The 24,331-nt window shown below is 60.1% G+C and overlaps 2 protein-coding genes across 3 annotated transcripts in view; one reads left to right on the top strand and one right to left on the bottom strand.

Moving 5' to 3' along the window:
• Positions 1 to 736: 736 nt before the first annotated feature.
• On the bottom strand, positions 737 to 19,318 carry GYLTL1B (glycosyltransferase-like 1B). Of its 2 annotated transcripts, none has more exons than XM_010580095.1 (15): positions 19,161 to 19,318; positions 7,164 to 7,337; positions 6,613 to 6,869; positions 6,122 to 6,204; positions 5,700 to 5,823; positions 4,998 to 5,169; positions 4,746 to 4,850; positions 4,365 to 4,477; positions 4,121 to 4,246; positions 3,809 to 3,964; positions 3,522 to 3,685; positions 2,976 to 3,254; positions 2,496 to 2,642; positions 2,122 to 2,317; positions 737 to 1,990 (listed from the first exon to the last, which is right to left on the bottom strand). In XM_010580095.1, the coding sequence occupies exons 2-15, from the start codon at positions 7,261 to 7,263 to the stop codon at positions 1,793 to 1,795; spliced, it is 2,220 nt and encodes a 739-aa protein (XP_010578397.1). In that variant the 5' UTR covers positions 7,264 to 7,337; positions 19,161 to 19,318; the 3' UTR covers positions 737 to 1,792. The 2 variants fall into 2 exon arrangements, with proteins under 2 accessions (XP_010578397.1, XP_010578399.1); XM_010580097.1 differs by lacking the exon at positions 19,161 to 19,318 and adding an exon at positions 15,830 to 15,885.
• Positions 19,319 to 20,185: 867 nt separating this feature from the next.
• The window catches only part of PEX16 (peroxisomal biogenesis factor 16), a 10,996-nt gene continuing 6,850 nt past the window's right edge, over positions 20,186 to 24,331 (top strand). Inside the window, exons 1-4 of the mRNA XM_010580211.1 lie at positions 20,186 to 20,214; positions 22,118 to 22,236; positions 22,674 to 22,744; positions 23,676 to 24,042. Of these exons, the coding sequence (XP_010578513.1) occupies positions 20,186 to 20,214; positions 22,118 to 22,236; positions 22,674 to 22,744; positions 23,676 to 24,042 (586 nt within the window). The remainder of the gene's footprint in view (positions 20,215 to 22,117; positions 22,237 to 22,673; positions 22,745 to 23,675; positions 24,043 to 24,331) is intronic.

The raw sequence follows: 24,331 nt of genomic DNA, 5'->3' as shown, positions 1-24,331 counted from the left end.
TGTGATTAAACTGACTACATGCCTAAGCCATGAAGCCACAGGCTCCATTTAAATGGTGCAGGCTGCGCTGCTACCCGTGTTGCCAGCCCCGCTGCGGCACCGGGAACCGGCAGACTTGATCTCACCGCAGTCAGTGACCGCCAGCCATTTCGGAGCTGGCAGGGGACCGGCGCGCCTGCCGCTTGGTGCCACGGGCGTTTCTTTTGCCTGCTGTTGCTCCCTGCTCCCCAACCCTCCCACTGTGCCAGCCAGAAAGGGAAAAGGCTTCAAACGCGCCAGGCACTGCGGGGCTTGCTCTGCTTTTCCCCAGCCGAGGCTCAGGCTACCCCTGCATTGCTCTCCTCCCCCTGCCTTCCCCCCAGCGGACATGTGCAGGCTCCCAGTAGAAAAAATTAATAACCAGGCAGTTCTAACAAGGATGTGAAAAAGAATAAAAAAGCTTTAATTTAAAAATTAAATTAAAAAGAGAGAATAAGCAAGAGGCGCTTGTGCCCTTTCCATACCCCGCGCTTTGTATGGCTCCTCCTAGCCGCTCCCACCATGGACGGAAATCCTCACACCTGCACAGAGCTGGCTCCTGCAGCCCAGAGTAACGCTAAGGAGAGAACAGCGGTGACTGCAGCAGCAGGTGGCCTGGAGAGCCTCCAGGGCCACCAGCAAAATCATCTGGGAGGAAGAAAGGATTAAAAAAAAAAACAAACACCAAAAAAAAACCCCCAGACACCCTAATCATTTAATTCTTAGGAGAAAAGTATTAAATAATTTAAATAGCGTGAGGAAAGCAATGCATCCTCTGTGCTCCAGTGTGTGCTAGCGGTGGAACAGCGCCCGGCCAAGCTGCTCCCGGCACGGGGATCCCGCCACAGTGCTCAGCTACGGTCTTGTCCAGTGTCAACCACATCCCTGATTGTCGATGGCAACGTCTGAGCTGCCAAGAGCTGGGGAGGAGCAGGGTGGTCCCCTGCCACGAATTTCTCCAAGCGTGCGCTGGCCCACAGCAGCTGCTGTTTTGCCCATGGCGATGGTCCGCAGCCCTGCCCTGCGGGGCACTGCCAGCCCCAGGACGGGGCCTGTCACGGGCATGGTTGCTTCTAGCCTGTTCTGGGAGCTCGCTGCTTTGGGACAGCAGACAGCTTGTCCTGCTCTGGGTGACTCCCACACCACCAGTCCTGAGCCAACCCCACTGGAGACTTTGCATCCGTACGGATGGGGAGTACCACCAGTTCGCCCTGTTAACCAGCCAGCCTCTATCCAGGCTTGAAGCAGGTCTCCGCAATTCCTGGTGCTCCCTGGCCCCATCTCCCAGGGTGTTCTCTGAGCCTGCTCCACAAAGGATGCGAAAGGATGCTCTACATCCTCGTCTACATCCGCTCACCAAAGCCCCCGAGGGGTGTGCAGAGGACTGGGACCTGGGACCACAGGGCAGAGGCAGAGCAGGGTAAGGTACAGCTCCCAGACCTCTCAAGGAGCCAAGCCTCAAGGTGAGGCGAGCTAACGAAGGCCGAGAATCCACATCTGCTAAAACCTAAAACAGGGGAGGGAGGAGACCCGACCCCTGGCCCCCACCATGGGAAGGTTTCCCTGTAACACAGGAACGCCGCTGCTCCAAAAAAACCCCTTGGCCGCGCCACAGCAGCTCGACCCGCAGGCACCGCCTGTTCTCGCAGCTGGCATCTTCCATCTTCTCTACAGGCATCCCTTTGCCGGGCTGGAGAGGTCGTGCTGCCGGCTCGGTTCCCTCAGGTCAGGCTGCAGCGGTGGGCTAGCGCCCCGCGCCCACTGTCCCCGGGCGTCACAGGCTCCTCTCGGCGGTGAGGTACTTGAGCGCAGCGGCCCCGTACCGCCGCGACAGGTCCTGGTGGAACTCCTCCCGCAGCGTCTGGAGGCAGCCCCGGTACCCTGCGCTCAGGCGGAACTTGGAGATGTCGAAGCTGGGGGCGTGGGGCATGTGGATCATGAAGGCGTTGGGCAGGACCAGCAGCTCGTACTCCTGGGGGCAGAGCAGCGGCCCTTACTGGCAGCATCGGCTTGGTGGTACCAAGACGTCGCTGCCTGGCCAAGACCCCCCCACACACACAACACCCAGCACCCCCGTGGTGCCGGGAGCAGTCCCTCACCCACCTGCGCGTCCAGCTCCATGATGTGGGACACCTTGTTCCAGCCGAAGCCCACGAACCTCTGGTCGTACTTGGGGCAGTCTCGCCTCACTACAACGTAAGGCTCGAAGTCTGGCTGCCACGCCACGCGGTACGGCACGGTGGCCGTCCGCCACTTGGCATAGTCAGTTGGGGCATGGCCTTTCGGCCACACGTGGTACCTACAGGGAGGGATGGAAATGAGAGACTGGGGGGAGCTTGCAGCTCCCCGAGACAGACAGAGGACGCAGGGGATCCTCTCGGCCGGCTGCCCCGCAGCCCCAAGGCACTGGGGTACAAAACGGGCTTCTGCTGGGTGTGACAGCCCCGTCGGGACAGCAGAGCAGCTTTGGTCCCTACCTGAAGGTGTAGAGGGAGCCCATGTCCAGCATGGAGAGCAGCTCTGCTTTGGATTTGGGGAAGGTCAAGCGGTAGTGCAGGGTCTCGAACGCCGGCACGATGAGAGCTGCCTTCCTCTGGGGCAGCTCCAGCTGCTGGATGGAGTTCCTACAGCGGTAGGAGGGGTGTGAGGTCTCCCTGGCTGTCAGCCGTGGCCGCAGCCTCCTTCCTCAGCCCCTCAGGCCTGCCCAGAAGGGTATTAGTGGGTTTAGACGCTTTGTACTGGTGCCATGCAGGGGCAGGAGGAACGGGGCAGCCCTCACAGCCGTGGCTGCTTCCTCCTCAGCTGGCGTCTGACAAAAGCAAGGGCAGGATCCCGAGGCTGAACGCAAAGGAAACAGTTTCTGCGTGTTGAGAACTGCTGCCCACGGTGTTTTCTGCAAGCCCCTGTGCTTGGGGAGCCTGGCAGGCTGAGCAAGAGCCAGCCGGAGAAAGCCTTACCTGAGGTAATCGTAGAGGCCATACATAGGCAGGAAGTCAATGTCCGTCAGAAAGACGTATGGCGTCTGCGTGTTGGCCAAGGCCACGTTGCGCAGGAGGTTGATGGGGTAGAACTGCCCCTCCTTGTAGACTATGTGGTAGGCGACGTTGCGGCGGGCGCTCAGCACCTCCGAGGCCTGGGCGTAGCGCAGGAACTGCTGAGCCTCCGCGTCCGACATGTACAGCGCCAGGCTGATGGGGCCTGCCCAGTGTTTGCAGATGGCCTCCAACATCTGTAACCTGTGGAAGTGGAGGAGCACTGCGTGGGCAGGAGACCTGCCCCGTGGCAGCTTGGCCCAACCCAGCACTGGGTGCCCGCCAGCGAGCCGCACGCCAGCCGAGCGAGCCCAGTTCGGGGGGGGAGAGCGGGAGGAATTGCTGCTCCCGGCTTGGGGTGCTGCTCCTCACTGCAAAGCACCGGTGCGAGGGTGAGGAACCCACGTTTCGAGATCCCTGGTAGCTCCCAAGCTGTGGATCCGACGTCCCACCAGCCCCACCAGCAAGTACCTGTCCATGGAGAGCTGGGCCACGAGGGTGACATCGGTGGGGTTCGGAAGGGCCAGGAACTCGTACTGCAGGAAGAACAGGTGGACGCGGTGCTGCGTGAGGTGCTGCCGGCGGAAATCGTAGCAGGGATCATCCTCATCCAACTCCTCCAGTGCCTGCTGCAGCTGCAACGCCGCAAGGGTGAGGGAGAGCGGGAGCCCCACGGGGAGCTGGGGGGGGGCTGTGTGGGGTCTCTGCCCACCCACCCCACGCTCTGGGGTCGGGGGCAGAGTCACCGTCGCCCTCACCTGGTCACTGGGTGGGCTGGGGAGACTGGCACAGCCAAAGAGCTCCCTGCGCAGCAGGTTCCCATCGTACTCCAGGAAGGTCAGGTAGAGGTTGCGAAAGAACTCCACGTGCTTGTTCTTCACCCGCAGCTTCTTGGGCGAGTTCCAGTGGATCACCTGAGGGCAGTGGCGTGTCACCCCGCGGAGGCGGGGAAGTCAGCGGCACCCAGCGCTCCCCAAGCCCCCAGACCCCATGCTGACTCCCCCCGGACCTCCGGTGCATGTGCTGTCCTTCGGGCCCTCCCCAGTCTCAAAGGCAGCAAACCCACCCACCTTGAGATCCGAGACCTCGGTGTAGCACTGCTCCGAGCGAGTGTGATCAGAGAGCTGCACGTTCCAGAAGCAGGGGAGTCGGTACACCAGGGCTGGGTCCTGCTTGATCACCGCGTTAAAGATGTCCTAAGAGGGAGAAAGGCGAGTGCACAGGTGGATGAGGAAGACAGCAAGGCCCCCCCGCCGTGCCAGCAGAGCTGTGGGAACGCAGAAGGGCCGACCACCCTGGAGGAGGGACCGTTACCTGATCGGCCAGCGAAGTGGAGAGCATGCTCATGAGCTCCCGCTCCGCTGTCAGCCGCCACATCTGCTCCCAGCCCAGGCGACGCAGGCGGTCAAGCAGGAGCAGGATCACCCCTGGGTGCCGGGGAGGAGTGCACTGGGTCACCGAGGGAGCATCCAGCCATCGCAGAGCTGGAGCACAGCAGCCTGCGTGCCTTCGGCCCCTGGAACGTGCTGCTGCTTCTGCGCCCACCCACATGACCCCAGGGCGCTGTAGCAGCCCCCTCGTGCTCAGCAGTCTCTCCTGCCTCACCTCAGCCTTCCCCAGCCTCCCCGTGCCGAGTGCCGCCTCAGCTGGACGTGCCATCAGGCTGCAGGGTCCACCCCGGCAGCCCACACTCACCCGTGTTGAAGCCGCGTCCCAGGGCCGGCCACGGTTTGTGGTTTTTCCACAGGTTGCCCAAATACCAGTCGCTTTGGTTCTCCACCAGCCCAATCACCTGCTTGTCTGAGGAAACAGAGGGACGTGGATGCAGCCAGTCTTGCTGTAGGTTCAGAGGGCCCAAGCAAACCCACCGCCCTGGTGCTGTGGCAGACAGGGACCGCCACCCTGAGCCCAGGACCCCAGTGGGTCCCAGGGGCACCCTGTCCTCACCAGAAAACTTCCCAAAGACAGCCCAGAGCTCAGCGATGTCGGTGGCGAAGGTGATGTCGGTGTCCAAGACGATGACCTTGGAAAGGCTGGAGGGCAGCGCCTTGGTAAGCGTCAGCTTCATCAGCCCGTAGATGCCGGAGTAGTGCTTGTTGGGGATCCACGACACCTCCGGCTGCAAAGCGACACGGCCTCAGGGCTGGGCACGGCCATGCCCTTCCCCTGCCCGGGCAGGACGGCTGTGTGTGCCCGGCACCCCGCGCAGAGGAGGCCGGCAGAAGGGCACAACAGAGCTCTGGAGCCAGCCGAGCCTGGAGCGTATTTTCTCCAGCTGCACCGCCGGCAGCCACACATCTCTCCCCAGACCCTTCGGGTGCTCGCTGGCTGCATCACCTTCTCTTTTGCTCTCACCCTGGCCTGGCTTTTCCTCCAGCCACCAGAACCCCAGCGTTTCAGTGCTCGGTGGGTGACCCAGCTCTGCTCCAGAGGCAGCACTAGCCCAAGGGGCCTCCCCATCCCTCCAGCACCAACCCTGTGCCCCTCTTCTCAGCTGGACCAGCAAACGAGTCCAGAAAGGGGAGCAGGTGAGCGACAGACCAGCAGGAGAAGAGTTACTAAACCCCCTCCCGCTCGCCCCTCTCTGTTGCTTCCCTCAGCCCTCTGAGCACTGGGTTGGGACAGGGCAAAGGGGGGGCAAGCGCCTGCCTTCAAGTCATCGGCGTTGTAGAAGCTGACGTGGACGGAGGGCACCATCCAGGACTGGAAGAGCGTCTGGAGGATCTGGTGGGCCACTGAGTCCGTGATGAAGTGAAAGTGGAGGGGATTTTTCCTGCCAAGGGCAAGTGCAGCAGCACTCAGCATCACGGTGGGAGGAAAAGAACATGGTCCCCATCCCTCCCACCCCTGCCGGGGGACAGATGCCAGCCGAGGGGGCAGATGGAGACAAACCAGCTGCCTGGGGGAAACAAACTCCCCTCTGGCCCTCTAAGCCTCAGCAGTGGCATGGAGCGGGGGGCAGAGAGAGGCCCTAGAGGCCCTCTCCCGCAGCACTGCCCCCCCTGCAGCCTGCAGCAGCTGATCTGGGAACCCCAAACCAGCGGGCCTCTGGCACAGCACCTCCCCATTACCTGTGGAAGAGGATGGATTTCACCAGGGTGACCACATCCCGGCTCGCGTTGTGCCCAGCGCACACAATCGCAACGTGCAGGAGCTGCCCAGAGACAAATGGTGCTTTTTTTGAGACTGGACACACACACACACCCCCCCCCAGGACCCTGTCAGCAGCTCCCTGGGGCTGTGCTACAGGGAGAGGCTCCATAACCCAGCCCTTCCCCTGGGGAAGGAGACCCAGACAGAGGTGGGAGTCCCCTGGCTCAGAAGTGGGGACCAGGAGTCCGGCCGGCACTCCTCCTGTCTGACCTCCCTCTCTGGAGAAGCAAGGCACTCTCACCCACTGGCTGTGGCCCGTTCAGCACCACAGAGAGGCCAGATGAGGCCCCAGCACAGCCAGAACATGGGGTGAGCAGCGCCAGGCGGGCCGCACGGACATCCACGCTCAGCCAGGGTCCCGGCCTCCCATTCGACATCCCCTACCCACCGCGCCGGTGCCGTCACCCACCTCACACTTGTGCACCGTCCGCTGCTTGGGGCAGGCCGTGCGGTTGCTCCTCTCGCCCCCGGGGGGTTCCCCATCCTCGGCGGAGGTCCCCCACTGCGGGTTGCCGTCACTGCCTTCCGCCTGCACCTGGCTGAGCTGCAGGCGAAGCTGCTGGTTCTCCTCCTCCACCCTGCGCACCCGCGAAGCCAGCGCTTCCCGCTCCACGTCCCGGCTCGGCTGCTCGCCCAGGCAGGGCGGCAGGAGGAGGAAGCGGCCGTCTGCGGGAGAGACACGGGGGATGCCACGGGCACGGCGAGGCAGAGCTCGGCCGGCAGCGACCCATGTGGCTGGTGGGGCAGAGGCGCAACCGGGAGGTCCCGGCGTACCCCACGCGTGCCCAGCCAACGTCACGGCTCCGCTGCTCCGATCTCCGGGGATGCCCCGGGAAACGCAGAGCTCCGATACACCCGCAGCAACTTGCACGGCCGCAGAGCACCCGCTCCAAGGCCGCGGCCTCCCCTTGCCCACCCTCTGCGGTGGACCGTCCCTCGATCCAAGGAGGACCCACTCACATTCGAGGCTGCCCACGAAGAGGTAGAGCCAGGAGAGGAGGACGGCCAGGGTCACCGTGGCGAGCAGCAGCTTCAGCTTCACGCGCCAGGAGCGCAACATGGTGTGCCGGCGGGACGCGGGCGGCGAGGATCAGGTGGGCAGCCCGAGCCTGGCTGGCCCCAGCATCCTAGAGCCTGCGAGGGGCAGGGGAGCAGAGAGAGTGGGATCACCAGCAGCCCCACAGCCCACACCTGGGGTGCCTCCACACCCCCCCAGGCACGACGTCCTCCATCTCCCGCGCCCTCCAGGACACTGCCCGGGGCGAGCGCAGCGGTGAGACGGACACCCTTCACCTCTCCAGCGACAGCCTCTCCCAGCCAGCACCCTCCCAGTCCGTGCTGGGGCACCTGGACCCCCCCTTAGCCCGGGAAGGAGCCCGCCGAGCGACTTCACTCCAGCTCTGTTCCTTGCCCCTTGCCACCCCACTGGCGAAGGGCTCCCAGGGGAGGAGAGAGGCTGTGCCGGAGAGGTCCTCCCTGAGCCGGGTGGCTGGTGAAGGGCTGGTTAATGGAGCCTGCCCTTGAGAGGGAGCGTGGGTCCCTTCCCCACCGCCTCCGGAGGCCGACGAAGTTTGGTGGGAAAAAAAAAAAAAAAATCCCAAACGCTTCGGTGAAACTCACTTCCCCACGCACTGCTGGCTCAATCGGGGGGGTGCCGGGGGAACCTTGCTCCTGCGCCCACGCCTGACGTGGGGGCAAAAGGCCCCTTCTCCAGAGAGCCCTGCCCCGAGCTCCCAAAAAGCCAGGTGCCCGGGGGGGGGCGGACAAAGACCCCACAAAGCAAGAGAACACCAACCTCTGCCCGGCATCGCACCCCTGCCTGCCTGCCTTGCTGCAGCTCAAGATTGAGCCCCTGCCCTCGGCTGCAACATCTGGAGGCTCAACAAAAGCTGCCCGAGGGATGAATGGGCCGGATTAGGGTCTGCTCCCCCCTGCACACACACCGCCCCTGGAACCCATTGATGTGCAGATGCCTTATGGGGCCCCGCAAGCGCTTGGGGGCTCTGAACAGGGGAGGACATCACCCCGAGCAGCCCCTGGGGCCAGGGTGCAAACGCCTGCCCGCTGCAGCAACTGCTGGCAAGCTCGCCGGGATCGAGGGATACGCAGCAACAGGCTGGGGTTTTGCAAGGGTTGGGGCAAGGCCAGCCCAAGGGAGCACGGCCACCCTAACCCACTGGGGGATGCAGCCAAGCCCCCGTGGCAGCAGGCTCGGCACCCGAGCGCTGCACCCCTTTTCCTGGCGGACGAGGGGTCAACGCCAGCACCCCGCAAGCAGGGGCCCGGCGTTGCCCTGCTTTTGCCCTGCTTTTTTTCCGCTCGCCAAGCGCGGCCACGGCGGGGAAGAGGGAGCCGAGGCGTGGAGCGCACCAGGCCCAGGCACCCCTTCTCCTTGCCACGGCCATAAGCTGTGCTGGACCCGGCGAGGTCTTTGCCCGCTGCTGCCAGCCTGTCTCCTGTCCCACAAGCCCAATTCCACCCCTCCCGCCTGGTCTGGGCATCCCCCAAACTTTTTGTTGTGCTCACGACATGAGAAACGGGGGTGAGGCGAGACGAGGGAGGTCAGCCAGCGCCGAGCAGTCTGGCGAGCCAAGGGACACGAAAGGGACTTTAGCACGAACGAAGGGGAGAGAGAAGGAGGCGGCACACAGCAGCACCCCTCCTGCTTCCCGCTTGCCCCTGTGGCCCCTCCGGGGAGGTCTCACTGCGGGAACAGCACTTTGTCCCCAGCCTGCACGGGAGCACGTTACGGCGATTTGCGGGGACGGGACGGGACCAGCAGCGGGCCAGTTGCCAAAGACCCTCCTGGAGGCACCCAAGGGCTCCATCCACACACCCCCCCTCACCTGGCCGCTCACCTGCTCCCCAGAAAGCAATGTCCTTACCTGCCTTTCCCCTTCTCCTCCTTCCCCGGCGCCTTCCCAGCCGGCTGGCAGCCCACCACTGCTGCTCCCTCCCGTGTCTGCCGTTCCCCGTCGTCCTCCCTTTACTCCTCCCTTTCAGATCTGACACTTCTCCCCCCTCCTCCCCGCTCTCAAACCCAAGCTCCCCCCCAGCACGCCCCGCGCTGGCCCCCCTTTCTGAGGAAGAAAGAACAAACAAAACAGATTAAATTCGCTTTCCACTCAAGAGCCCCCAGCGCGAGGGGCACGGAGTTGCCCAAAGTAAGTCGGGAGGAATCAGCCCTCCCTCCAGCCCCCTTCCTGCTCCCAGGCCTCAATTATCCCTCTTTTGCTAAGGGAAGCGTAGGGATTATTTACCCCCTACCCAGCACCCACCTCCTCCTTCCCCGGGGCAGGTGCGGGAAGCTTCGTCCACCCACAGAGAGAGACTCGGGGGGGGCTTTGGAAGGCAGCAGAGGCCACCCCGTCTCCCTTCATCTGGCAGAGAGGGGCTGCACGGACAGCCCGGGATGCAAGTAGGGCGAGAGTGGGGTGCAGTCCTTGCTCCCCAGAGAGAAGAAGTATCAGCTGCCGTCTGAGCGCTAGCCCCTCACCTGGACAGGGTGCAAACACCAACCGTAGGCTTGAAAAGGAAAGAAGAGCTGCCCCCCCGGTTGCCCAGGCTTGCTCCAGCCCCACTAGCCCCAGAGAGAGGGGCTCCCCGAAGGGCGTAGCGTCCCCCAAACCTGCCCAGCGCACTGGGAACGAGCAGGACGGCAGCAGCAGGAGCGGGAGGCCGGAGTTGGGAATGCAAACTATGCGGAGACGGGCTGTACCTGCAGTTCACCCCCCACCCCTACGCCTGGCCCCCAGGGCTGGGGAAAGGCAGCAAGCTCCTGCCCGGGCCGGAGGGAAAGGAGGAGCCGCCCCTGCCCTCCTGCCTGCCTTGGTCTTGGAGGGAGCCTTGCTGGAAGATGCCTGGAGAAGGCAGGGTGTGGTGGGAGGAGGCCGCCACCGGCAGCAGGCAGAGGGATTAGGATGCAAACTGCCTGCCTAGCAATTTAGATGAAAAGTAAATTGCCCCCCACCCCCCCACCCCGTAACCCAAAGGCGAGCTGCGGCAGCAAGCCCCGGCCTGCCTGGCAAAGAGAGAGCGGCTCCTGCCAAGGCAGCCCCCCCAGCCCCAGGGCAGGGGCAGGCTGGGTCTCCTCCACCCAGGCAGCCCTGAAATCACTGCCCTGGGAGACGCGTTCACCTCCGGCTCAGGCAGCTCTCGCTTGCCCTTGCAGAGCCCCGCTTACAACAGGCAGTCGCTCAGCTGCGTTCTTCTGCCCTGCCCAGCCCCGGCACGGAGACGAAACCCCTGGGCTGCCCCTCTGAGCCAGCGGCTCCCCAGAGCCGGAGCCCTCCCTTTGCTCCCTTGCCTGTCCCAAGGGCCACATGGAGCTCAGCCCCGGGGACTCTGCCCCGTGGTATCTACCCCTGAGCAGCCGCGCAGGGCTTACCCACGCTCCTGGGACAAGCCCAGACCTCTGGAAGCCTCCTGCCCACAGCACTGCTCCAGGGGAGGAAAGCCCCTCCTGTTCCGACTGACCGCCGCCGCCTCTCCGCACGCTTTTCCTGGCCTCCCTATCTCGCTCGCTCCCGCAAGCGAGAGCCCAGCGAGACCCAGCCAGGCCCACACCAGCCGGGGCAGGAGCAGGTAGGCTGCTGGGGAACACAGGCGAGGAGAGACGTTTTAGGACGTTTATGGCAGCGGGAAGGAGATGGCAAGCGGGAAGGCAGCTACGTGGCCTCTCCTCCCCCATGAAAACGTTAAAGGCAACGGCACGTGGAGGGCAAGGCTGGAAGCGGCTCCCAGGCAAGGAGCACAGTGGGTACCAGCAGCCGCGGCACGGCACGCAAGCGTACCGGCTCTGCCCATCCTTGCAGCCATGGCCCTCGGCTTCTCCACCCTCCCTCCTCAGTCTCCTTGCTCGCGCCAGACAAGCGCAGCCAGCAGTAAGACGAGAGGTTTCCCAATACTGCCGGTTTCCGATCCCAGCGCGAGGGTGCGGGGCAGAAATGCTGTTCGCAGCAGGTTACCCTCCCTCCCCAACGTCCTCCCTGGGAGCAGCGCGGCTCCTGCTTTGGCAGGGATCGGGGGACGTGGCAAACGGGACAGAAAGAGGCACCCGGGTCCCCTCTCTTGCTGGGAGAGGCTGACGGCAGACACCGGGGAAGGGGCAGGCAGGACCCCGGTCTCTCTCGCCTCATGCCCGGCCACCCGTGCCTCCAGCGAGGACAGGGCGATAGCCAGGGGACAGGGAGTGTCGAGCCAGCAGAGCCGGGCAGCTGCACAAACACCAGGGGCACGCTCACAGCAACCTCTGAAGTGTGGGCAGGAGCCCAAGGCTGGCTGCCTGCCTGCCGGCCACCCCTCCATGCAGAGCCAGCCCTCGCTCCCGGGATGGTGCACCCACCTCGCTTGGCCCAGGTCCCCCCCCAGAGCTGCTCACGTGCAGGCACCCCACTCCTCCAGGATTCCTTCTTTTTGTAGGAGCACGGCTCAGCCCAACTGGCCTTCGCTCTCGCTGGCTCGGTGACTATCAGGTGAGCAGTTAATGTTTAGGGAGAGCTGGCAGTGGGAGCTTTCCCATCGCATCGGCACGTTTCCCCCAGCCCCACAAGCAGAGGAGGGGAGCAGCCCGGTTTTCCCACAGCACCGTGGCAGGGTGGGCATCTTAGCCTGTTGTCTCTCCTAGAGCTAATGTGCACCTGCAGAGGGGATGCTGAGGCACAGCGAGAGTGTCTGCAGGCCACAGGACAGCAGCCCTGAGGGGCACAGGGACAGCCGCAGCCTTGCTGCTCCCCCACTGTGTCCCCCCAGGCGTTAGAAGTGAAAAGGGGGCCGGGCTGTTCCCAGTGAAGAGCTGCAGGGCAGCCAGGAGAGGAGTGATGTTGCAGAGCCACGCTGCCTGTTGTCTCACCTAGCCATAGGCGACAGAAACTGGAAATCCATCTCCCAGGTCTCACTTTGGGAGCTGGGAGAGCAGCAACAGTTTAGCTGTCCTGCTCAGACTGCCTCAGCAGGAGCACGATACGGCAGCTTCCCGGGCTCGCAGGAGGTGAGAAAGGGCCTGACAGCCACGGCGAGAGCCGCGCAGCAAGACCTGCAACTGAGAAAAGGCACCGCACTTGGAAGAGAGGCAACTGGGGACCATCTCTTTTGTTCTTACAAAGAGATGGGAGGGGACAGGCTGGTTCCTCGTTCAGCAGGTCACCTTTAAAGCACGTACTGCAGCACCCACCTGACAAAAGTGCCTTACAATTCGGGGTCACCTCCCTGTCCCCCTCCTCGTGCTGCCACTTGAGGAGGGCTGCACCAGCTGACAGATACCACACAGGCAGTGCGGAGCAGGGCAGCTGCAGGAATTTACAGAGGCGGAATGGAATTCGGCGAGGAGAGCAGGATTAAAACCCCATGCTCCGGATTACCATGCCGACCCTCCCTCCCCAGTCTTATGATAAGCGAAACTTAAGTGAGAATTTCACCTTCTTATTTCCCTGGAAAGAGCAACCTGGGGCAAAACAGCCCCCATATGCTTAAGATGGGATCGAGCAGCAGCCACAGAGTTAGATACCGGCACATGAGGTGTACAAGAAGAAAGCGTCCCCATCTCCCCACTGCCCCCAACACCACCGAGCTGCAGAGAAAATCCCAGAAAGGTGAAGATCTTCCTGGGACAGCAGTCAGCTGTGCCTCAGTTATGGCTCATCCTCATGCATCAAGCTCTCCTCAGGCCCATAAGCTTATCAGCACACACAATTCTGCTGCTCTAAGAGTTCTGCTTTTTATTCTGCAAAGGTCACGCTGAAAAGCCATCTCCTCTTCTCTGAAAGAAGCCTAGCACTTGGGGACGAGGAGCTAACAGTCTCTGAAGGGTGTTAGTTGAAGCTCAGAGCTTGGCTGAAGCAGGGACTTTCGTCACCAGGCAGTCTCCCTGTTTCCAGAGGAAACAAGCAAGTTCAGGCTGGGTCTGACACGGGAACACGCCTCGCTGCTTACCTCTCCATGCCTGAAACCCCAGGAATGCATCAGGGAGCAACTCCTCTTGGCCGGGACTCCAATCACGAGGCCCTGCTAGACACGGTCCGCTTTTGCAGAGCGGCCCTGCAGCCGGTCTCCCTGTCTGCAACCGGGCACCGGATTCATTTGCCCCAGTTGGAGAGAGGGCTGCGCAGGGCACACGTGGGAAGCCCGGTGCCACAGCAGAGCGTGTAAGTGTTGCGTAGGAGGCTTACATCTACCAGACATCCTGCAATGCTTGCAAGTTGGGCACCTGCATTTTGCCACAGCTCTCAGGCAAGGCAAGGGGGGGCCACCCAGCTAGCAACTCACTCCATAAGTGCTAGGCTTCTTTCAGAGAAGAGGAGATGGCTTTTCAGCGTGACCTTTGCAGAATAAGAAGCTGGAAGGATCCAGCCGGCAATAGCCTTTAACCGCGTCTGTGGGAACACCAGGGCAGCAGAAAGCAGGGTGCTGGCTTGCACTCCTCTGCACGTGCTGCATTTGTCCCTCACTGCAGCAGGGGACCAGCAGGACAGACCCTAAAGCAGAGCTGCAGCACACCGGACACGCTGCCCGGGACACCCACCCAGCCGTGCCAACACCACTGGCTGGGTCTCACCCCGGGCTAGAAGTAAGGATCACCTCTCAGGAACCAAGTCGCTCCCTGCCAGCGGGAAGCCCCCTCACCCGAGGGCTGTCCAATCCTCCAGCATGGCTCTGGAGCAGACTACCTTCCCCCAGTGCTCAGCCAGCCCTGTGCCCGCAGTGCCCGGCTCAGGGCGAGGGAGCACCCTGCACATCCACGCCGATCATGATTTTCCCACCGACCCCGTTTCCCACACAGCCTGGTGGGGTACACCAGCCCCGCTCCAACCTGGCACCTGGAGGTGACCCCAGTGCCTCCTCCCCCTGCGAGACCCCGCCAACGTGCTGCCGAGACCCCTGACAAGCTCACGGAGGAGATGATACCTGTTCAACACACTGCTTCCAGCTTTACCTCCCTGGACTACAAATTGTTTGATGCCAGGAGGATGCTCGGCAGGTGAAGTATCAACACTGACTGGCCTTTTTCTGGGCCTGCTGGAGCATAAGCCTGACTCAGGACAGCTGCTCTGACACTAACACAGAGGCTGCAGAGTCCTGGATCAAATCTCTTCCACGTGCCCCCCAGGCCAGCACAGCTAGGCACAGGAGGGACCGAGCCTGGGCACCGTGCAGGAGCACTACAAGGGGCAGGAGGACCCCGCCTGCCTCTTGAAACAGAAGAGGAGCAGCATTTGGGCTGATCTCCAGCTCCCTTCCCTCTGCCGGGATTAGGTTTCTAATATCTGCATTTTTGCTGACGCCTGCGCTGCAGCTAATGGCCAGCTCTGAATCCATTAGGTTCACCGTGTCCCGGTCTCCGGACGTGCTCCGGGCATCAATACCTGTTCACCCCTGCCGTTTCCTGATGCTTCCACTGCAGCGGGCTCGTAGCAGACACCAGTTACTGGGGTCAGAGCTGAGCAGGGTCAGCAGCCGGGAGCTCCCGCTGCTATCCAAGGCAGCCTGCAGCAAGCCCTCTGCCAGCTCCAGCTCTGCCATCAGTGCAGCTGGAGCACCCGGCAGGCGTCACGCCCCATAAAGCAAAGGAGTGGGAATTTCACCCTGTGAGCTACTGACGGCTTAAGTTTCCAGCTAGCAGTGCCCACCGGTAGGGAATGACAGGAGATTTCCTCCCCGCCAAAAAAAAGAAATCTCCCTGCTCCCTCGAAACGCTCTTGAACAACCTGCACCAGGAGCGGTGTCCTGGCGGGACGAGGGGGACCACATCCCAGCGCATCTGACCAGACCTAACCCCTACACATGCTTGTAGAGTCTCCATCACCTCATGCAAAATTAATTAGGTTAATTACAACAAAAAAAAGGAGGCAAAGGGACTCCAACAACCCCAGACAGGCACTCTGCCTGGAAAAGTCCACAAGAGGCATGACACCATCCTTCCCACCACCTCTGGGAAGGTGCCAGGGGCATGGCCGTGAGCCAGGCCCTCAGGTGCCTGCCGTGCATTGTCACCGGCAGAGCTGGGTAAGTGTTTTTGGCTGAATAGTTATTGATTGAAAACTGCAGTTTCCAGAGAGCTCAGAGCTTTTTGCTACTTCACGACAAGTTTTCGACGAGAACAAAATACTTTGTTTTCCAAGCAAAAAGTCTCCTTTTGCATTGTTTTGTTTGCAATTGAGCTGCATTACATTTAAAAGAAAAGATAAAGGGTCTCTCAAACTCGGCTGTGTTGGGTTTTTTCCTCCAGCTTTTCATTTTGGGCACTAAATCAGGCAATTAATTATTTGTTCAGCTCCGCTCTCCAGACAAGCTGCGAGCATCGTGAGCCCAAGGGCCGGAGCAGCTCTGCCTAAGCAGCAGCGCTAAGGAGGGTTTTGGTGTTTTCTGCGCTGCAGGCTCCCTTCAGACCTCAGCTTGAGCTCCCTCAAGGCCAGCAAGCAATCCTGGGGGAAGGAAAGCAGGACCCTGTGCAAGCGATGGCAGGTGCCCCACCGAAAAAGGCATCCACCCACTCTGGTGGGCAGCAGTTCAGGATACACAACCAAGAGGTCACAGCCACTGCTTGAAGGACGTGCAAGGGCTTCCCGTGCAAACTGCCCTCCACGGTGCAAGCACATCACAACAAGATCCCTCACTAGTCCCGCCAGTACCTGGCACTGGAGCAACTCTTCCAGGCGGCATCTCTCACAGTGCCGAACTCTACTCCGGCAGCCTCGGCAGCACGGAGGAGCCAGGCACGCACGCAGGGCATCTGACAAGGAAAGGCAATCCCTTCACTTCCCCTGCGTGAAAAGCAGCTGACGCTCACCAAGAGCCCGAGCTCACAGATGCAGCCTGGTGCCTCTTCCACCAGGGACTGGCCCAAACTGGGAGCTGTGCTCAAGCAGCCGCTCCCACGTCTTCCTCGCCCAGAGCTATTCCTGGCACTGGTGCCCTCAGTGCCCAAGCAAGACTGAAAGCAGAGCTCGTCCACAGAGGAATGGAACAACTGAACTATAAATAGCAAACCAGGATGGCTCAGGGCAGGCTCTAAAAAACCCAAGCAGCAACAGTGCCATCCACTCAGGGTGCCCTGGGCATTTTGTAAGACCTGAAGTGGTACCTGAGCTACAGAGAGGCTTGCACATTGCAAATAGGCTCTGACAACACTGTGGAGGAAGAGCTGCTGGCTGGGCTAAAAGACTGCAAACTTACCTGTGAAAGCGCATGTGGGGCACTCTGCAAACTGGAAATGAGGTAGCGACTGATGGGGGCAAAAAGGGAGGGGAAGTGGATCCCAGAGATGAGGTGGTTCCCAAAGCCAGCCGGTGGAAAAGAGAATGCTCTCAACACCCAAACTCCTTACTGACCATTCCCAGCACTCCTCCCCTCCCGCTGCTCCTTGTGTTCCCATCCCTAGGGCTTCTCACACTGCTGAGCTAAACCCTGAGCTCACACACCGAAGGACAAAGGCAGGGAAGAAACAGCATAGCTCAAATCAACCAAGCAGCAGATGAGTGGCTCAGGACAAAAGCTCATGTCTTCTGTAATCCACAGCAACCTCTGTGCAGTGCCCAGCCCGCCCCAGGAGTGGGACAGAGGCAGAAGAGCTCAGCCCATCCTGTGACCATCAGGGTCACGTTCCCCTTCTACCCCCAGGAAGAGCCATATCCTTCCCACTACGCTCACCCTCCCTACTCCCTCTTCCCTGCTGGTGCCTCCATCTGGAACAGCAAATACTCCGCCTTCCCCTTCACACTGACAGCATATGTCCTGTAAAGGGTTCTCAGCCTCCACAGATGAGGATACGACCAGCCTCCCGCAGCACTGCCAGGCACCAGCCTCCCGCTCTCAGCGGGGAGCCCCGCGCTGTCGGCAGTGCTGCAGCACGGCTCACTTGGGCATACGCTGGGAATTAAGCGCGGGAGAGGCAGTTGGGAACACGGGGAGAGGTGTGTACGCGCAGGGAAAGCACAAGACCTGAGCTGAATCACCCGACACGTGAACACACATGCACGCGCACATACAGGGAAGCAGTTGCTTCCTCTGACAAAGTTTTTTTTTTGTCAGAACAGGAAGACGGCACTCAAAAAAACCCAAACCACAACACCGAATCCTTGCTTTATTGCTCCTGGAGCACCAAAACCAGCCAGGGCACAAGAAGCAAAGACAGCCAGCGCGGACTACAAACCCACCTTGAGAATTTCGGAAGCCCACCGCTCCCTTCCCGCCTCCCCCACAGCCTTCCTTGTCACCCCTCGCCCTTCCTCTGCGCAGTAAGCAAGAGGAGAGGTAGAGGTCTCGAGTTTGGCTGAGTTTCCATGCCGGGGACAGAAGCTCGATAACAGACTGGGCAGGATGTGAGTACCCGTTGAGGAAGAGGATTAGCAACCCCCTAATCTGCACATTTTGGAGTCTAAGCACTTTACTCCGCTCTCTAATTAAACCACAGAGTGCAGAGATTGCCAGAAGGCGGAGAACAAGGAGGAAGAAGGAAAGGAAACAGAGGCTGTGGCTTAAAGGCTGTTCCTTGGGGCTTAAATGCAAGGCAGCGGTCACTGGTAGGGATGTATTTCACCTCAAGTGCTTTATGCCGGGGCTGCTGAGCACCCTGTTGCCTCCCCTGATCCAGTCCGCAGCGGGGCTGAGGGCAGGATGAAGGGGAACCCACGCGATGGCTTGGGGATGGCAGAGGAGGGAGCGAGGGGCTCCATCAGCCTCGCCTGGCCGGCCACGACTCCCTCCAGAGTCCCCTGCCTCCTGGGAAACAACACAAGCTCCGGACTGTGTTTGTCTCCACAGACCTGTCTGCACAGAAGGGCCTTGTTCAAGCTCTTATCTGGCTCCAGGCTGGGGACCGGCCAGTGCCTTGCTGCCCTGGCACCCAGGCAGGACGTTCAGCTCCGCGCCGGGCTCCTTTGGAAGGGGAAACTTTCCTGGCACAGGTTAAGAGGGAAACCTTTTACCGCAGCCCACAACAAACACAGCAGTTCAAATAATGGCTTCCTCGTTCCTGGAACTTCGGCACGCAGCGGGGACAGCCTCGCCGGGGGAATTACCCGAGCGTTGGGGACGGGAGCTCTCGGGGCTGCAGCACGTCACGGCCCCACAGCACGGGGGGCAAGGTGGCTGAGCTGGGAACAGGAGTGCCAGGGAAGGGTCTCGCCTCCCAAAACGCTTCTGCCTCCAGCTCTGCCCCACCAGACCGAGGCGGGGGGTGGTGGGGTGTAGGGGGGTGCGTGTGTGCAGGGGCAGCCTGTCACTCCAGCCTCTCTTTCTTCCCTCGCTCCTATTCTTTGGAATTCCTCTCTTCTGTTTGCTTTGTTTCAGCCCTCAATGAACAGGAAGAAAAGGGAAGGAGCCTTGACAAATCCGATCAAGGCGCAGACACGCCGAGGCTCCCTCCTGCTGGCATGCCAAGCCCTGCACTAATGAGGGGTAGAGGAGAGAGAGGTGGCCACTGAGAACAGTGGCCCCACAGAAACACTTGGTGTAAGGGACAGAGGGAAAAGAAGCTGCTAGGGCAGAACAACGCCAGCACAAGCTCCCAGCCTTCAGAAGAGGGTCTTCCCGTTTCCCCTGGCCCGGGGAGCCTGTTCCAGCTCCTCAGTCCAGGTCCCAGTCACCGACTGCCCACTATGCTACAAACAAGCAATAGACCGTAGTAGTGTTTGAGGAGACGGATCCAGACACGCACATCCAAGGGGAGTTCAACTGAAACAGCCATGGAGATGGGACCACACTTTGTTCCAAGGATTCATGCGGGGAATCTGGTCTTTCCCTCCAGAGAAGTGGGCCACGGGGGCTTACAAGTGCCAGTGTCGTCGCCAGAATGTCCCCACAGGTCCCAAATACCCCCATGCCCAGTAGAGAGGAAACCCACAGAGCCAAGACCTTCTGCCATGCAATTATCCCCAGTTTACCAATTTGGGTACAGAAGCACCAAGACAGGAAGGGAACGAGCACGTGTAAACCGTCTCCTTAACAAGCAAGATAACTAACTTTCGCAGGCTGCCAATGTTGCAGGGGTACCTGGGAACAACTGGAGAAGGTGGCAGGGCCTGGTGGTGGTGGCGAGGACCACCCTTTAACCAGGGATTCTCAACTTGAAGGGCAGATAACACATCTCAGCTGTACGTGAGGGTTTTGGAGCTTGCCGTCACCTGAAACCCAACAGACAGTCATGTCAAGAGCTACTGCGTAAGAGAGCTCTGGGGACAGGACCCTGCACAGCCAAGAGTGTCATGGATCAGCAGCACCCACCACCTAGGTCCTGTCCCTCTCCTCCAGTCTGTTACAAAGGACAACTCGGTGTCACCCAGACAGCCCATGGGAGAATATCTGCACGCATGTTCCTAGTCCCAGATGGCTGCACTGTCCTGTAGCACGTTCCCCACCCACGCAAGTAGGACTGTACACGTGTCCCCAGAAGTGCTGGCAAAGCCACAGCCGCCGTGCTCCATCGCAACACACGTGAGTCCTAAGACCGACTCTTCAGCAGGACGAGGAGCTAGGGGAGGGATGCAAGTTCCCTGGCCCCCTCCCAAACATGATAGCAGCAGCAAGCGTTTAGCTTGTGAGGCAATGAAGGGATTAATTATCAAGTCCAGTAACCTGAGCCTCTGCGACATACCCTGGGCAGTCCCAGGAGGGGACTCCAAAAGAGTCTATCCAGATAGATGCACAACAGGGAGACAGAAGGGATAGAGGCAGAGGAGATAGAAGTCAGGCAAAAACCAACACGCAACTTGCATTGCAGAGAGTGGAGCAGCCTCCTCCTCTGCTGGGATCTTGCCAGCGCACTCTTTTCCTCCAGCTCCCATGGAGTTGGGAACCCACAACCCCACAATTGCAGGCTGGAACGGATGAGCCCTTCTCCCAGGAGGCTACAGGGATTAGCCCCTCCTTATCAGGAGAAAGTCCAAACCAGATGCACAGAGCCATGCCAATAAGTCGGGGCAAAGGTATCAGAGAGGAATTGGGAGTTCTGATTTAAAGCCCCTCTATCCACACATCATTGCTCCGAGATGCCGGTGGAACAGGACCTTCAAAGCAGGTAAAACCTACCAAAACCATCTTTCTGGTCTGTCCCACCCGTTTTAGATCCCCAAACAGAGAAGTAAGTGTGCAGTGTGCTGGGCACCAGCCCCGTTACACCCCTCTAGCCACAGCAAACCCCAGGCCAGCCTGGCACAGCACAATATGAAACACGGGAGGCAACATCATCCCAACGAGGGTCCTGAACTGTCAGCTTGCACCTCAGACAGAATAAGTCTAAGGGGGGAACCTCGAAGACGGATACTTCTGGAGCAGGGGGAACAGGATATGAACTAAGCTGCCAAATCCGCCTGGCACACATTCCTTCTGCAGTCACAACCCTCCCTCTGGTGCTACTAGAGCCCTGCATTTCCAGGGAGCAGTTCAACAGTGTCCTGGTTTTGGCTGGGACAGAGTTAATTTTCTTCCTAGTAGCTGGTACAGTGCTGTATTTTGGAATTAGTATGAGAATAATGTTGATAACACGCTGATGTTTTAGTTGTTGCTAAGTAGTGCTTATCCTAAGTCAAGGATTTTTCAGTTTCCCAGGCTCTGCCAGCATGCAGGTGCACAAGAAGCTGGGAGGGAGCATGGCCAGGACAGCTGACCCGAACTAGCCAAAGGGATATTCCATACCATAGAACATCTTGCTCAGTATATAAACTGGGAGACTTGGCCGGGATGGGCCGATTGCTGCTCAGGGACTGTCTGGGTATCAGTCAGCGAGTGGTGAGCAATTGCGTTGTGCATCACTTGTTTTTCTTGGGTTTTATTTCTCTTTTTGTTATCTTCCTTTTCATTACAGTTTTAATAATAATAATTTTATTTCAATTATTAAACTGTTCCTATCTCAACCCACGAGTTTTACTTTTTTTCCAATTCTCCTCCCCATCCCATGGCGGGGGGGGGGGGAGTGAGCAAGCAGCTGCTTGGTGCTTAGTTGCCGGCTGGGCTTAAACCACAACAAGCAGGTAAGAGCCAAGCCCCTGGCACCCACCTGGGATAGGAAGCAGAAGCTGCCAGCAGCAAGACCGAGTAGTTTCAATAGCAAAGAGCTGGAAAAGCAAAGGCACCTTCAGCAGAGCTAACACTGAGTGGGGAGAGCCAGGCACGTGCCTGCCACACACAGCAGCGCTGCCCAGTGGGATCTGCCACAGCACGGCCACCAGCGTCACCGGGAAAGCAGGCTCCCCGTGCCCACACGGCAAGAGCCTCATCTCCAAGGTGGACCCACGTCCACCGGCTGCAAGCCAGCCACCAGCAGTTATTCACACCGCGCCGCGCACGGGACCTACGGGACGAGACCCGCCGCGTGGTGGGACCGATCTCCAGGTCTGCCGCCTTCTCCAGGTGGGCTCGGGGGAGCTAGGGTGCGGCTGGGGGAAAGGCAGATCAGAAACCACAAGCAGTTGCCCCCCCCCTCGCCCCACAGCACCCTCTCCCTCGGGGCCCAGCTCCATCTCTCTCTCCCTTGGAGTGTTTCCATTAAGTCAGGCCACCAGAGAACTGCATGTCCAGAAGTTTTTTCCAACTGCATCACATGGCTATTAAAAGATATGGCCTCTCCCGCTCAGCCTTTAGCTCAGGCAGATTTGGGATATTACAGGAGAGACTGCACGCTGCTAATGAATCAGGGAAGGGAGTTATCCAAGCAACAGCCTGGGGCTCTAAATGGCTTTCTGGAAAAGGCATCTGGAGGTGGGAGGCGGTCACCGTCTCACAGCAGGGCTCTGCACACATTGCCAGACATGTTGTTCCTCCTGGGAAACCAAAAAGAGTCTCTCTCCTGAGATGCCAAGTCTCAGCTAAGCTGAGAAGGGCAGGGGCACCCTGACAGAGAACAGCAACAAAATGCCTCCAAGTCAAAACAGGCAGTAAAAGGCCCCTTAAGCTTGTTTGACCTGGGTTTCCCTTCCCCTCAGACTACCGCTTCAAGCGGCAGACCTGTCAGCAGCACTTCAGGAACTCAAGGACTACACCACCAACGTCCCCTGCCAGCCGCTGCTGTTCCAGGCCCCAGGAGAGCTGTCGGAGATCAGAGGTACAAGCTGCCACCACCAGCAATGCCATGCTCGGAGCCTCGTGTGCCTCATTGCCCTTGTCTCCTCATTTGGACAGGGATTTGGAACAATCCTGAAAGGTGCTGGCCTCCAGTGAGATACCATGAGTGAATCAGGCCTTCCATTCTAGGCAGGGCTCATGTGTCAGGGACTAAAATACTCCCTGGACATGTATTAGCTGACGCTGTAAGAACACACCCTCACCTACCCCAGCACCTTGCAAGGTATATTTTGAGCAAGGCTTACTTGGGATGAGCTGCCTCAGACCCACGGCAGTGCTCCAGAAATGGTGTGGTCTCGCAGATCTGAGCAAAGAGCAAGACGCTGGCAGCCATGCAAGTCGGACTTCAGCACTGTACCCACTGATGGGCTGGCAGAGCGTTTGCTTTTTTTGGTTTGCTTCTTTTCCTACCATTAGTGCTGAGCCTGCACCTCTCACCGTCAGAGCATCAGAGCCATTTGGCCTCAGTTACAGCCAATGGATTTCTGGTAAGCACGAGCCCTCGGCACCCAGACTGACAGTAAGTGCTAAGAAAGGAGCTGCTCAGAGATCTTTCCGGGTGCAGCCGAGAGAATAACTAGCCCCTCAACCCAGCCTTTCACCTCCTACCCACCCCCCCCAGTGGGCACCATAAGCCAAGGAGATTTAAGTCTTGCCCAGTCCGACGGGCTCGCTGCTGCTCTGAGAAGCCACCTCTCCTGCAGAGCTCCCTTGTAGCATATTTACCATAAAAAGGCAGCGTGATGCTACTCCAACCGTCCTCCAAACTCCCTCACTGCAGGAGGGAGATGAACAGCAAGGGGGACAGGACAGACAGCGGGTAAGAGGGAGGCTGGGGGCAAAGGATGAAGAGGAAGCATCTGCCAAAAAGCTTCTCGCTCAGGGACGAACCGCACTATCTAGCTGTGCTGTTCGGAGTAGCCCAAGGACTTTGTGCATCAAGCTTCACCTCTGGCTGAAGACAAGGTGTCTCTGGCAGTCTCCTAGGCAGCCAGCTCTCAGATTGCTGTCTGGCAGAGACAGAGCTTCTCCTTGAAGGACAGCAGCTCCGGCAGTCTGCACTGGATGTGCCCCTAGTGTCACCGGCAGCGCACACCTACCCCCAGCAAGCTGTGCTCCGCACCTCTGTCACGGGCTTCAGGTGCTCTCTCGCCAGCCTTGGTACTTAGCCTAGCGGCTCGACCACGGTGAAATTCGGAGGAGCTCACAGGTAACCCCACGTGTGAATGGCAAGCTGGGTCTAATCCATGTGATTCTGACTAAAAAGGTTTGCTTAGCGCCAGACTGTTTGCCAGCAGTATCTCGTGCCCTTTTTAAACTCAGCCTGCTGGAAAACAAACCCTCAGGGGAAGGGGGGGGGGAGAAGAGGATAGATCAGAAAGGATAAAGTGCCTGCCCATGCAACTGTAATTCTTGCAGAGGAAAGCCGCAGGCACACACTGCGTCCATTGTGTGGAGGTAACCGGACAGGAGGAAGGAGGGGCAGCTCGGCAGAGCTCCGTCTGCGCTCGGGGGACCCTCGAGAGGCCACGAAACCCCCTCCTCGCCCATGCACAAGGTTCGGCGGGGAGGCGGGCGGCCACAGCCACGCGTGCACCCGTGGCCGATCTTCGCGCCGTGGCCGGTCTTCGCACCTCGAGGCGTGCGGAGGGCCGGGACGCAGCAGCCCCTGCGGCCTGGGACCCCTCGGCCGGGCAGGGCGGAAGGGTCTGCGGGGCCGAACGCAGGTTGGAAGCCCCTCTTCTTGCAACAGGCGGCGGCCAGCCGGGTCCCACGCCTTTCGCCTGTAAAGCTGGGTTTAGCGCTTCAGTAAGGAAAGACCAGAGCGTGGCCGTGGCCCGGGGCAGGTCCCGAGTGGGCTCCGGGAAGCACTGACAGCACCTCACCATCTCCCTTCCCCTCTCCGTGTTTCCCCCCCCGATCCCGGGGCAGGGACGGACACTGCCACGCACGATCCAAGACGAACACGAGACTGGCAGCCCCCCACCCCCCCCCGGGAACTTTTTACCGGTGCCACCATCAGACCCAGTAGCTCCCCCGAGCAACCCCGTGTCAGTTCCACGCCCGGGGGGGGG

This window comes from Haliaeetus leucocephalus, unplaced genomic scaffold (genome assembly GCF_000737465.1).
Source record: "Haliaeetus leucocephalus isolate CR32 unplaced genomic scaffold, Haliaeetus_leucocephalus-4.0 Scaffold696, whole genome shotgun sequence".
NCBI classification, from domain to species: domain Eukaryota; kingdom Metazoa; phylum Chordata; class Aves; order Accipitriformes; family Accipitridae; genus Haliaeetus; species Haliaeetus leucocephalus.
This window is presented reverse-complemented; position numbering and strand designations above follow the sequence as displayed.